The sequence below is a fragment of the Xyrauchen texanus genome, chromosome 28 (genome assembly GCF_025860055.1).
Source record: "Xyrauchen texanus isolate HMW12.3.18 chromosome 28, RBS_HiC_50CHRs, whole genome shotgun sequence".
Lineage (NCBI taxonomy): Eukaryota > Metazoa > Chordata > Actinopteri > Cypriniformes > Catostomidae > Xyrauchen > Xyrauchen texanus.
The window spans coordinates 2556912-2571268 of NC_068303.1; the positions used below are offsets into that span (position 1 = coordinate 2556912).

At 36.6% G+C, this 14357-nt stretch overlaps 1 protein-coding gene across 1 annotated transcript; it reads left to right on the forward strand.

The window, feature by feature from the left end:
• The first annotated feature begins 2330 nt into the window (after positions 1-2330).
• On the forward strand, positions 2331-12969 carry slc35b2 (solute carrier family 35 member B2). The gene is made up of 5 exons (XM_052096187.1): positions 2331-2579; positions 6265-6455; positions 7808-7968; positions 9547-9825; positions 10054-12969. The coding sequence occupies exons 1-5, from the start codon at positions 2560-2562 to the stop codon at positions 10708-10710; spliced, it is 1308 nt and encodes a 435-aa protein (XP_051952147.1). The 5' UTR covers positions 2331-2559; the 3' UTR covers positions 10711-12969.
• The last annotated feature ends 1388 nt before the right edge of the window (positions 12970-14357 follow it).

Here is a 14357-nt window from a genome sequence, read left to right on the forward strand (position 1 = left end):
GGATGTATTTTAAGGCCTAACTTCAAACTCAGTGTCTCTTTGCTTGACATCATGGGAAAAAAAACTGTGGACCTCCTCAAGTCTGGTTAATACTTGGGAGCAATTTCCAAACACCTGAAGGTGCCGCGTTCATCTGTACAAACAATACCACACAGCCATCACACCGCTCAGGAAGGAGACGCATTCTGTCTCCTAGAGATGAACATAGTTTGTGTGAAAAGTGCAAATCAATCCCAGAACAACAGCAAAGGACCTTGTGAAGATGCTGGAGGAAACAGGTGGACGAGTATCTAGATCCACAGCAAAACGAGTCCTATATCGACATAACCTGAAAGGATGCTCAGCAAGGATGAAGCCGCTGCTCCAAAACCACCATAAATAAGCCAGACTACAGTTTGCAAGTGATGGGGACAAAGATCTTACTCTTGGAGAAATGTCCTCTGGTCTGATGAAACTAATATTGAACTGTTTGGCCGTAATGACCATCGTTATGTTTGGAGGAAAAAGGGGTTTGAGGCTTGCAAGCCAAAGAACACCATCCCAACTGTGAAGCATGGGGGTGCAGCATCATGTTGTGGGGGTGCTGCAGGAGGGACTGGTTCATTATGTGGATATATTGAAGAAACATCTCAAGACATCAGACAGGAAGTTAAAGCTCGGTCACAAATGGGTCTTCCAAATGGACAATGACCCCAAGCATACCTCCAAAGTTGTGGCAAAATGGCTTAAGGACAACAAAGTCAAGATATTGGAGCGGCATCACAAAGCGCTGACCTTAATCTGATAGAAATGGGCAGAACTGGAAAAGCGTGTGCGAGCGAGGAGGCCGACAAACAGGACTCAGTTGGAGGAATGGGCCAATATTCCACTTATTGTGAGAAGCTTGTGGAAGGAAACCCAAAACATTTGACCCAAGTTAAACAATTTAAAAGCAATGCTGCTAAATACTAACAGTGTATGTAAACTTCTGACCCTCTGGGAATGTGATGAAAGAAATAAAAGCTGAAATAAATAATTCTTTCTCTATTATTCTGACATTTTACATTCTTAAAATAATGATCCAAACTGACCTAAGACAGGGAATGTTTTCTACAATTAAATCTCAGGAATTGTGAAAAACGAGTTTAAATGTATATAAGGGATATATAAACTTCAGACTTGAAGTTATATCTCAATGGAAATGACAAAAGTGATTTCTAGAGACCAAGAAAATGCTAAAATATTCATGCAACGTTGTATACATACAATGCATTCATTCACTGGCAGATTTGCTAAAAAAATTAACACTTATTTTGCACAACATTTCAAGTAAAAAAAATATATATATATATATATATATATATATATATATATATATATATATATATATATATATATTATTAGGCATTGACAAGGCAGGATGTTGGTACATTTTTGAATTGATATACCGATGACACACTTGTGGAATGTAAAGGATGCCAAATATGCAAAACTTAATGCAATGCTAAACACTATTTATCATGCAAACCAAACACAGACACTGGTGACAGCTTCATGCTTTGGATGAGGAAATGTGCTGTAATTCTTAAAAGTTCTGATACTGGAAAAACAACAATGACCAGAAACACACAGGAAAAGCCACACTGGAGTCTACCAATCAAGTTCCTGTTAATGTATGAAGTGAACCATGACACACAAATACAACATATTCGTGTAAATTGCATCACAGAGGTGGGGTTAAAATATGTTTCTAGTAATTGTAAATGTATTTCCTCATTTTTGTTTATGAAAATGAATATTGTTTTCCTTCCTGTTGGGGAACATATGATCATTATAACTGTATTTAGTGGCTAAATATTTAATGCATTAAAAACAAATGTTGCTATAACAGATGCTATGTCATATTAAATCTAGCCTTTTAGGATTTTAGCTGGTCTCCCAGTTGGCTGGTTTTAAAGGGGGTTTGGTATATTCACATTCTACCATTATTGTTATTTCATTGTTTTATGACTTTAACAATATTATAAAATATAGAATATAATAAATCCAAACTTTTAACAGGTAGTGTTTAAATATGTCAACTTGAAGTTACACTGCTGCACCAGAGGGGCGCTATTCCCTCCTTACACCTAAACAAAATCCACAGATAAGCGCCGAACAAATTTCAAAATAAAAGTCCGTTACAAAGAATAATTAACCGCCCCGCCCACACAATAAGATTTTACCTGCTCAAGTGAGTTAGCACATCTGTCACACAATACACGATTCAAATATTTACCGAAGCCCTACAACAACACACCTGTGTGAATATTATACGGATACGTGAAGGCGTGTCTCTTTTCACAACCGGAAGCGGTGTGTGTGTGTGAGAGAACACGTCAGTTCAGATGAACGCGATAGTTAAACAGGCCGAGAAGTTTTAACTCAGAAACACACTTTATTTGTCCGGACTCTGGATATTAATCATATTCTGACTGTCCGAAGGGTTTATCGATACACGTTCGGCACTGGAGGGCGTTTGGAGAAGTCTCCGCGGGTGTTAGGGAGTTTTGATCAGGCGGCTGCTGGTGCTGGTGGAAAATGCATCTGTTTCCATGGAGGTACTGAAACATGATGCTCAAATATCACACTTACAGTTAAATGTTATATTTGCAACATTACTATAATATATATATTATATTTCAAACCGTACAGTTCAAATGACTAATTTAAATGTAATATTTCCAACATCACAATCTCATTTAATGTAACATTGTAATGTTTTAAATATTACATTAAATGTTACTGTGATGACTACAGTCACATTTTAATATAAAAAGTGAAATATTTCGTTTAGGCTAAATGTAGCATTGCAGTCATGACAGTTGCATTTAGTTTTGACATTTCAAACATCACAATCACATTGAATGTAATATTTCAAACATCACAATCACATTTAACGTAATATTTCAAACATCACAATCACATTTAACGTAATATTTCAAACATCACAATCACATTTAACGTAATATTTCAAACATCATAATCACATTTAACGTAATATTTCAAACATCACATTTAACGTAATATTTCAAACATCACAGTCACATTTAAATGTATTATGAAAAATCACAGTGGCATTGATTTGTAGCATTCGCAATCACTTTTCAAACATCACAATCACATTTAACGTAATATTTCAAACATCACAATCACATTTAACATAATATTTCAAACATCACAATCACATTTAATGTAATATTTCAAACATCACATTTAACGTAGTATTTCAAACATCACATTTAACGTAATATTTCAAACATCACAATCACATTTAACGTAATACTTCAAACATCACAATCACATTTAACGTAATACTTCAAACATCACAATCACATTTAACGTAATATTTCAAACATCACAATCACATTTAATGTAATATTTCAAACATCACAATCACATTTAACATAATATTTCAGACATCACAATCACATTTAACGTAGTATTTCAAACATCACATTTAACGTAATATTTCAAACATCACAATCACATTTAACGTAATACTTCAAACATCACAATCACATTTAACGTAATACTTCAAACATCACAATCACATTTAACGTAATATTTCAAACATCACAATCACATTTAATGTAATATTTCAAACATCACAATCACATTTAACATAATATTTCAGACATCACAATCACATTTAACGTAGTATTTCAAACATCACATTTAACGTAATATTTCAAACATCACAATCACATTTAACGTAATATTTCAAACATCACAATCACATTTAACGTAATATTTCAAACATCACAATCACATTTAACGTAATACTTCAGACATCACAATCACATTTAACGTAATACTTCAAACATCACAATCACATTTAACGTAATATTTCAAACATCACATTTAACGTAATATTTCAAACATCACAATCAGATTTAACGTAATATTTCAAACATCACAATCACATTTAACGTAATATTTCAAACATCACAATCACATTTAACATAACATTTCAAACATCACGATCACATTTAACGTAATATTGCAAACATCACAGTCACATTTAAATGTATCATAAAATATCACAGTGGCATTGAATTGTAGCATTTCAAACATCACGATCACATTTAACGTAATATTGCAAACATCACAGTCACATTTAAATGTATCATAAAATATCACAGTGGCATTGAATTGTAGTATTTCAAACATCACATTTAACGTAATATTTCAAACATCACAATCACATTTAACATAATATTTCAAACATCACAATCACATTTAACATAATATTTCAAACATCACAATCACATTTAACATAACATTTCAAACATCACGATCACATTTAACGTAATATTGCAAACATCACAGTCACATTTAAATGTATCATAAAATATCACAGTGGCATTGAATTGTAGTATTTCAAACATCACATTTAACATAATATTTCAAACATCACAGTCACATTTAACGTAATACTTCAAACATCACAATCACATTTAACGTAATACTTCAAACATCACAATCACATTTAACGTAATATTTAAAACGTCACAATCACATTTAACGTAATATTTCAAACATCACAATCACATTTAACGTAATATTTCAAACATCACAATCACATTTAACATAACATTTCAAACATCACGATCACATTTAACGTAATATTGCAAACATCAGTCACATTTAAATGTATCATAAAATATCACAGTGGCATTGAATTGTAGCATTTCAAACATCATAATCACATTTAATGTAGTATTTCAAATATTACAGTCACAATGTATATAATATTTAATATAAAAATCTAGCAGGATTTTGGATTTGTTTGTTTAATTTTGAAATGACTGAATTTTTATGAGCTGTTTTGTTAAGTTGGCATTTCTTGTTTTGTTGGTCTTTCATTTACTTTCAGTTTGGGAGGAATAACTGGATTTTATTCAGCTGTTACTTGATGTCATCTTGGATCTAAACTGTGATCATCGTTTGTGCATTGTTTATCTTTTTAAATTGTTAATTATATTCTATAAGACTCGATTCTCAAATTGTCAATGTGGCCAGGATTTAAGTTATAATCCGGATGAGGTCTAGATGAATAAATACTTGTTTGTACACTGTAGTCTTAGTTCAGAATTTGGAAAAATCCTTTTGGCAACCCAACAGTGTAAATGAACTATTGTTCACATTTATTTAAAGCACACATTTCTTCTTTAATGAAGCGTTCAACTAAACTAGTTTTAATTGGCTGCTAGTCAACTAGTCTGTGGTGTCAGGTAACAGGCACACGGAAGGGGGTTTAGCTGGTGCTGTCCTGTGGTGTGAAGGGGCTGAGCTCTGCACAAAGAGGTTCTGTTGGAATTGGAGCAGAGACCTGCTGAATTCCAGGAATGCTCACGATATGCACACAGGAACCTTGTGTGACAGGGGCACAAAATTATAGGCCAAACATCACCATAATACACAACTACCAAAACTTTTATTTTGGAAAGAGTCACATTTTCAGTTGTCTTGTTGCATGTTCATTTGTAAAGTTAACAAGATATTAAGACATAGCAAAAGTCATGAAGGAGATTTCCTGAATCAAAGATAACAAAAGCCGTAAATCTATTGCAAACATATTAGGTGTGGGTTTGAATTTAAAGCACCTAGAACTGAATAGGATATTTACCCATCATACAAATGAAGGTTAAAGTGTAGTTTTCTTACCCGTGTTGACACATTTCCTGTTAAACAGGATGTTAGGGTGGGACATGTCGCAGGTCTCGTCCCTTTTTTATACTTTTATTTTGATTTACAACCTGTACAGAGAAAGTATACATTGCAAGAAGCTAATAATGGAACAGATAAATGGATAAAATAAAACAATTATACTATGGATTACTTAAGCTATTGCTTGCTGCTGGCAGGGTGGTATTAGGGGGAGGGACATTCTCATTCTAGAGAGCATTTAATTGGACCAAACTTTGAGAAGTGCAAGATGATGTCATGAATATTTTTGTTCTGTTTTCCTGACAGAATGTATGCGTTTATTTGCTAAAAGTTCATTGAGTAATTCATAGTTGAGTTATATAGCAACTAGATGGTCTCAAAGCTAAAAAACAAGAACAAAAATCCACAAAAATTCCATTTTAATTTCATGGGATAATTAAGCAAATAAGAATTCTCTGCCTTGCATCAACTTCTTGGAATGTCGTTTCAAGCAAGTCGTCTTGAAAGAGTTTTAGAGGATGATATATCCTAAAATCTCACAGTTGAAACGTTGTTTTTGTTTGTTTGTTTCAGTGTATGGTTTGGTGTGGTGCTGTGCGTTTTGCCTGCTGCACTTGCGGACGCTGAAGATGCTTCGCTGTTGGGCGACTGGCAGGACGTTTGGCTCTTCCGTTTGTTTCTCAATGTTTTGGGCTACGCCACCATCATCATCCCAGGATATTTCCTCATCAGCTACTTCAAACGGGTCAACTATCTAGAAACAGGTTTGTTGAAGTAACTCCCCTTAAGCTCACTTTTCCATTTCCAATCATATCCTACACTTCTGTGGCATTTTATCCTTTTAAGTATATGCACAATGTTAGTCACAGTTTCTCGCCCCAAAAACAAATACTGTTTTTCAACTCCCTTTCTCTTACAATTAAACAGGTGGTTTTTGTTACAACATGGTAAATGGTGTGCACTTATATATCGCTTTTTTAACCTTAAACTGCGTACACACTGCCAGCGACATCGCGCGCGACAGCGACTCCATCCCATTCATTTTCACTGAGAGCACAGCGACTTCCGGCGACATGAGCTGTCGCGACTGTTGGCGACTAGATGTGGGCGTGTCCAGCGACAAAGTTGAGACAAGTTCAACTTTATTCAAATGAAGAGCTACTAACGGAAGCGACAGCCAATAGGAGAGAAGACGGGAGAGCTTACGTGATCCTTCTCTCTCTCTCTCTCTCTCTCTCTCTCTCAGCTCCTGCAGTAACGGAAAGATGGATGAAAGGCTAATTCTTGCTGTTAGCAATTTTCCAGTGCTCTATGATACGGATATGGTATATCCAGCCGCAGCTCTTGCACCAGCCGGTGGTACTCGCCGTGCTGACTCCGAGATTGAATGGTTTTGTGGACCCAGACAGACCGCCATTTGCATTTTCGCCGCAGATAAACAGCCGCTATGGCAAACGGCACGCCTTGTTTCTCATTCATCTTTGATTTTAAAGCATTTTATGCACTGATTCCATTTATATTTGGTCTTTTCCCTCCAAAATGTTGCTTTTAGCACCAAGAAAAGCGATTTGCTGTCAAGAGCAATGGAATGACATCCGTGAATGTCATTTATAAACGTTACTAGGCAACCAGTAGTGGGAACGCCTACTAGCGACTTCACCGCCACAAAGTCGCTGGCAGTGTGTACGCAGCTTTAGAGGTTACCAAAGTGCTTCACACTGTGTCCCAATCACCCATTCACACACACACACTCATACACCAATGGCCGCAGAGCTGCCATGCAAGGTGCTAGAATGCCAACTTGGGGTTCAGTGTCTTGCCCAAGGACACTTCAGCATGTGGAGTCGTGTGGGCCGGGAATCGAACCGCCAACCATGTGATTAGTGGCCGATCCGCTCTACCACCTGAGCCACAGCCAAAGTAGTTAGCAGACAAGTTTTAAAACATAGTAGTCAGTATACAGTATATATATACACTCCTATCTCTACATAGTTTAACAATCTGCACATTATTTTATATACTCAGCATTGTTGCAAATTCAAACTCAACTTAAGTGTTCAAGCTCTGAGGTTTTGCAGTATGTGCTTGTCACACTTAACATACTTCTCATGATTAGGTCGTGGCCTTTGTTTTCCTGTCATAAAGACCTGTGTGTTTGGGAACGAGTCAAAGACAGGACTGTTGGATGACGTGTCATCGGCACCCAGAAATGAAGCTGAATCCAGTTCATCAGCTCGACAGGCCATCAAGTTGATTTTCTGTGCAGCTGGACTCCAGGTAACTGGACTAAATCACTGAATAATTAACAACACACTGAATAATTTAACTGAAGATTCAGTCATGATGTTTTATTCTTTATGTACAGTATTTACAATAATATGTGCAATATCAACATTTTAGGTTGCAAATCTGTTAACACCAACTAGTTTAAAAATCTGGCCTATGAATAATGTGCTTTTGATCTCTAAAGTGCAGTTAGTGTGAGAGGTTTACCGTGTTTTGCTTGGTGTTTTGTTTTGGATTTGTTTTGATTGCCATTTTGTTTTGGTTGTTTTTAGTTTGCTTTGATTTTTTTTTTTTTTGTGTTTTGATTTTGTTTTGCCTGCCCTTTCGTTTTGGTTCTGCTTTTTGTCTCGCTTGATGTTTAGTTTTGTTTGCCATTTTGTTTGGTCTTTTGTTGTTGTTTCTGTTTTGTTTAGCTTGGTCTTTTCTTTTTTGCTTATTTTCTTTTTTTTGCTTAGTCTTTTGTTTTGGTTTTGATTTGCTTGTTTTGGTTTTGTTTAGGTTGGTCTTTTGTTTTTTGCTTTTTGTTTTGTTTAGTATTTTGTTTAGCTTTTTGTCTCACTTAGTCTTTTGTTTTGGATTTGTTTTTGCTTGGCATTTTGTTTTGGTTTTGCTTGTAGTTTTGCTTTGCTTTTTTATTTAGTGTTTTGATTTTATTTTGCCTGGCCTTTCATTTTAGTTTTGTGTAGCTTGTTTTTTTAATTTAGCTTTTTTTTTTGCTATGTCTTTTGTTTTTGGTGTGGTTTTGGAGCCATTTAATGGTTCATCTTTGACCTGCATGCAATGACACAATAAACCTTAGTGTCCCATCCACCTACAACCACAATAAGTGACGCACAACAAAACATTTTGTTGCTCACTTGTTTTCTTTTTCATTCACATGACGCTCGATATCCATGGCCATAGTGCAATCTCATTGGTCCAAAAACACTCAAACACATTTCGGGGAAAGTTTTTGGGTCATGCCTATTTAGGATCCAGTGTCACATCTAAAGCCTGTTTTATACTTGTGGCTTACCCTTGTTCGTGACTGTGAAATTTCCAGTTGCAGCTCCACAGTTTTTCTTGTTTAGAAAGACAAGTAAGCCTATTTATCCACTACGTTTGGCACACTGAATAAAAAGGTCTTAACAATACACTAGAGGTTTGGTTTCAGTAATATAATATTGAACTGCTCTTGTTTATTTTATACTGTGTAAAATAAAAGCATTTTTATTGGAATGCATACAATTATTTTAAATGTAAAAGAGATCATTTTAACTAGGCTGTAACTGTAAACTTGTGTGCTTGAGTGTAGCCAGAGACAGATAGACAGACTACTAAGTGTTTTTGTTTTGTTTGCCTCTTGTATATGACCAGCGTACATGAACTATTATAATCATACCTGGCTAGGTAAATTTAAAGTTCAGCAAAGTGCTGTTTCTTGCTGGATCAGCTGATATTTTCTCTGCACTGCCATCTGTCATTTGGCGAGGAGTGCCAGGCGAAAGTACAAACAAGGCTTTACTGGTACGTGTTCAAGTAATGTTCATAATTAAGACTGTAACACTCATGTTTTGTCTAACCCTTCAGGTGTCGTACCTGACATGGGGCATTCTTCAAGAACGGGTGATGACACGCTCTTACGGCGCCACAGAGGTTGAAGGCAGCGGCGAGCGCTTCAAAGACTCACAGTTTCTGGTTTTAATGAACCGTATTCTGGCGTTGACCGTGTCCGGACTGTGTTGCATTATGTTTAAACAGCCTCGCCACGGCGCGCCAATGTACAAATACTCCTTCGCTTCACTCTCGAACATTCTCAGCAGCTGGTGCCAATATGAAGCGCTCAAATACATCAGTTTTCCAACACAGGTAAAACACGTTTAACTCACATTCTGGCTCAATGGGATGCTTTGTGGAGGCAGATGCTAATGTAGCCTAAATATTTGTTTATTTGAAAACGGATACTATCTGTTTATAATTAATATATATTGGTTTGATTAGGCTATTATTTGGAATACTTACTTTACCAATTCATGCACAATGCTGTTTTCTATGCAATGAAAATAAACCGTTATCTATTTTTTTGTGCTGCACCAGGTGTTAGCCAAAGCTTCTAAGGTGATACCCGTGATGCTGATGGGCAAGATTGTCTCCCGCAAAAGCTATGAATACTGGGAGTATTTCACTGCTGTCCTGATTTCGGTAGGCGTCAGCATGTTCCTGCTGTCCAGTTCCACCAACAATCATCCGTCCACCGTCACAACCTTCTCGGGCATCATCATCCTGGGCGGATACATCGTTTTCGACAGCTTCACCTCCAACTGGCAGGACAACCTCTTCAAATACAAGATGTCGTCTGTCCAGATGATGTTTGGCGTGAACCTCTTCTCTTGTCTCTTCACGGTCGGCTCTCTCCTGGAGCAAGGCGCATTCTTCGATTCCCTAGCGTTCATGGCGCGTCACTCTGAGTTCGCTTTCCACGCAGTTTTGCTGTCTGTTTGCTCAGCATGTGGTCAGCTGTTCATCTTCTATACCATCGCACAATTTGGAGCGGCGATCTTCACGATAATCATGACTCTACGCCAGGCCATTGCTATTCTTTTGTCCTGCTTCATCTACGGTCACGCGGTCACCATGGTGGCCGGCTTTGGCGTGGCTGTGGTCTTCCTCGCCCTTTTCCTCCGCGTCTACGCCCGTAGCCGCATGAAGAAGACTAGCAAACCAGCGAAGCAAATGCCAGTTCAGAAAGTTTAGACGAACAAATCCCGGAATACGGACATGTGTACAGAGACCATATTTTCGTGGTTTGCTTTTCGTTTGTGTACAACTTTAAGGGTTTGTATTTTGTAAGGTCAAATGGTACAGAAAGGGATTATTCTTGGTTTGAAAGGGATTTAGGCTTGTTTGTATGTGCACGTTACTGGACGTTTATATGGGAATGACTTGATGAGCCATCGAGTGTACAAGGACTTCAGAGGGATGAGCCTTTCATATCTTTGTAATTTGGTACTAAAATACGTCACACTTTAAGTTTTTTAATTTAAATATTACTTTAGGAAGTTATCCGAAGAAATTCAGATTTTCAAGAGGAATAAAAGTGTTGTGGTTGAGATGCCGTACGAGTGGCAAGTACGATTTGTCGAAGTTATTCCCACTGTTATATTATATTCCCAATTTTTTCTCTTGAAAACATGTCCGGGTCAAATTTCAAACCAAAATCAACTTTTTAATTTGTCTGAAGAAAAGTACGCCAATTTTTAGTCCCATTTAGATTTGTTGCATTGGGACTGTGCAATTTCTATTTTATTTTTTTGCAGAATGGGAATGTTATGGGAAAATGTGCTTGATTGTCATGAAAATGTCCAAGAAATATTTTTATTTAAAATCGGCTTCATTTTCTTTCTTCAAAATAAAATGTATCATTTTTTTCCTTTAATTTAAAGGGGCGAAATACGAATTAAACATGTCCTTGACGTTTTTGTGAGACTGACCCTTGGTCATAAAGGAGTGAATACCTTGAAAACATCAAAAGAAGAACAAAAGAGAAACAGTATTTTGCATAAAAAGCCATTTTTAAGGACCATTTAAGGTTTTCTGCATTGGGACAATGTTTGTTTTTTCTGCATGACGGCGATGAGATTCTGAGAGGAAAATGTCCTTAATTGTCATGAAAATGCCAAAAGCATATTGTGATTTAAAAACATGCCAATGCCAAACATTTGAATGCTCCTAAAAATAGGCTAAATGTTCTTCAATGTAGAAAATAATTTCTCATTATTTTCTTCTTGGGGTGAAACAAGGCGTTTTGTAAGATTCACCCATAATCATAAACCTGATAACCGTGTTCATGCCAACAGAACATCCATCCATCCATCCATCTTCAACCGCTTATCCGAAGTCGGGTCGCGGGGGCAGCAGCTCCAGCAGGGGGCCCCAAACTTCCCTATCCCGAGCCACATTAACCAGCTCTGACTGGGGGACCCCGAGGCGTTCCCAGGCCAGTGTGGAGATGTAATCTCTCCACCTAATCCTGGGTCTTCCCCGAGGCCTCCTCCCAGCTGGACGTGCCTGAAACACCTCCCTAGGGAGGCGGCCAGGGGGCATCCTTACCAGATGCCCAAACCACCTAAACTGACTCCTTTCGACGCAAAGGAGCAGCGGCTCTACTCCGAGCTCCTGACGGATGACTGAGCTCCTCACCCTATCTCTAAGGGAGAAGCCCGCCACCCTTCTGAGGAAGCCCATTTCGGCTGCTTGTACTCGCGACCTAGTACTTTCGGTCATGACCCAGCCTTCATGACCATAGGTTAATAATATGAAGCTGCTCCTAATAAAATTTTTGAAAAGGTTATAATCTGGTTTTTGTCCCGCAGTTCATGCGAGAACCCCAACACCTTGTGTTAGCTATACGATGTAACCTGAATGTGGCTGGTCAAGGTAAAAGACATGTTTAAGAGATAATGATCGGACATACGAAGAGGCTTGCGTTTGCAGGTCCACTGAGGTTTGTGTCACTCGTGGAAAATTACGGTGCATTTGTTTTTCTCAATCAAATCAAGCAAGCATGAAAAATGCCATTATAACAGCCTGAACGCTTAGATCCATATATATTAATTTTGATTAATTACATGCCATTAATGTATGTTCAGCAATGAATAGACAACCACGTGGATAATAAATACAGTCAACAAGCCGGTTTTACATTGATGTGCCTGTTTACTTTTAGGGTTCGGTAGAAAGAGATTTGAACAAAGCCTCTTTATGCTGACGTACTAATTACATCCTCATACAATATGTTTAATTATATTGTGAGACCAAGAATGAGAGATCTGCAGTCACACAATTTCATTCATTTATCTGGACTTTTCCGCTGTATAAAAATAGCATGTTTTGCATCTCTTATTTTTTTTTAAGTTAAATTGGTATTTTGGTAACATAAATATATGTTGATTTTAATTATTATAATTTTTTTTTTCTCATTAAGAAAATTTAAATAGACTCCTTTAGTCATTACTGGTGATCGTTCTTTTCTTTTTTGATTTTTTTGTTTTGTTGTTCATTTTTTTTATATATATATATTTTTTTTTTTGTTCTGTTTTATTTAAAAATATATAGTTTTTGTGCTTTTTTTTTTTTTTATTTATTTATTTTGCTTTTTTATTATATTTTGATTTTATTTGCACGTGCAATAATACTAATCTGCCTTTATTATGGTTTTAAACATGTTTGAAGTTTGTGGGATCAGTTTTTTTTTTTATTGTGTGCCGTTAAACGAAACTTTACAATTTTGTCGGATGGATTGTGGTTGTGAAAACTGTGTGTTCATAGTGATCACGACTCATTCATGCAACACTCAAACACTACTAATATATGAATACAGCCGAGCATGACAAAAAAACGTAATATCTGAATATTGGGAGTTAAGCCTGGTCGACCTATTTGGGGTTGGTGTGCTTGTTTACCAAAATATCTCATTTGTCCTGAATTAATGTCCTTCATTATGTTAGAGAATTATTCTTTAAACATTAATCAGGACTAATAAAAACCAACACTAGAGACTGCAAATGAGAGTTTGCAAACTAGAGGCTTTAGACAAAATTTGCAATGCAATCGTCCCACAAATCAAATAAGAAATACAATTTTTGGCAGACGCTTTTATCCAAAGTGACTTACAGTGCACTTATTACAGGGACAATCCCCCCCGGAGCAACCTAGAGTTAAGTGCCTTGCTCAAGGACACAATGGTGGTGGCTGTGGGGATCGAACCAGCAACCTTCTGCTTACCAGTTATGTGCTTTAGCCCACTACGCCACGGTTTTGTGAGATTTGCTCTAAATGACTGAAATGTCGTCTGAATATTTTGGTCTTAATGAATCATTTGTCTGATCACTCCAATAACTGTGTCATTCATTGTCTTTAATTGTCATGTAAATGCTGACAGTCGTTTGGAAAGGCGGTTTCTGAAGCAATGTGAATGAGCATCGAGAAATGCTAGCTAACTAATGTAGTCTTATTAACGTTTTGTAGGATTGTTTTTGTTTATACGTTAAAGTAATTTAATCACATGACCAATCTGTCTGATTTGTGTTGCATCCTCACTTTTTGTCATATATGGGTAAAATTTATCATTAGTCAATTGTTTTAATTGATCTGTTGTATTTTGTTTCCTTGCATTTGGTTGATCTGTCAATGTTACATAAATACAAGTCAAGTCATTGTTATTTGTATAGCGCTTTTCACAACACGCATCGTTTCAAAGCAGCTTTATAGAAAATCAGCATTAACAGAAGATAAAACTGTAATATCTATAATGTCTTAGAGTCATCATTGTGTAGTTTGATTAAATATGGTTGTAAAATGTGTATAAAATTAAATAGTTAAATAATAAATGTATTAATAAC

Bases quoted from the DNA above. Each gene is read 5' to 3' on its own strand.
- slc35b2 (XM_052096187.1), top strand. From the start codon at position 2,560: ATGCATCTGTTTCCATGGAG. The intron at 7,969-9,546 runs GTAACTGGACTA...CTAACCCTTCAG, and splicing joins TCTGTGCAGCTGGACTCCAG to GTGTCGTACCTGACATGGGG. The intron at 9,826-10,053 runs GTAAAACACGTT...GTGCTGCACCAG, and splicing joins ACATCAGTTTTCCAACACAG to GTGTTAGCCAAAGCTTCTAA.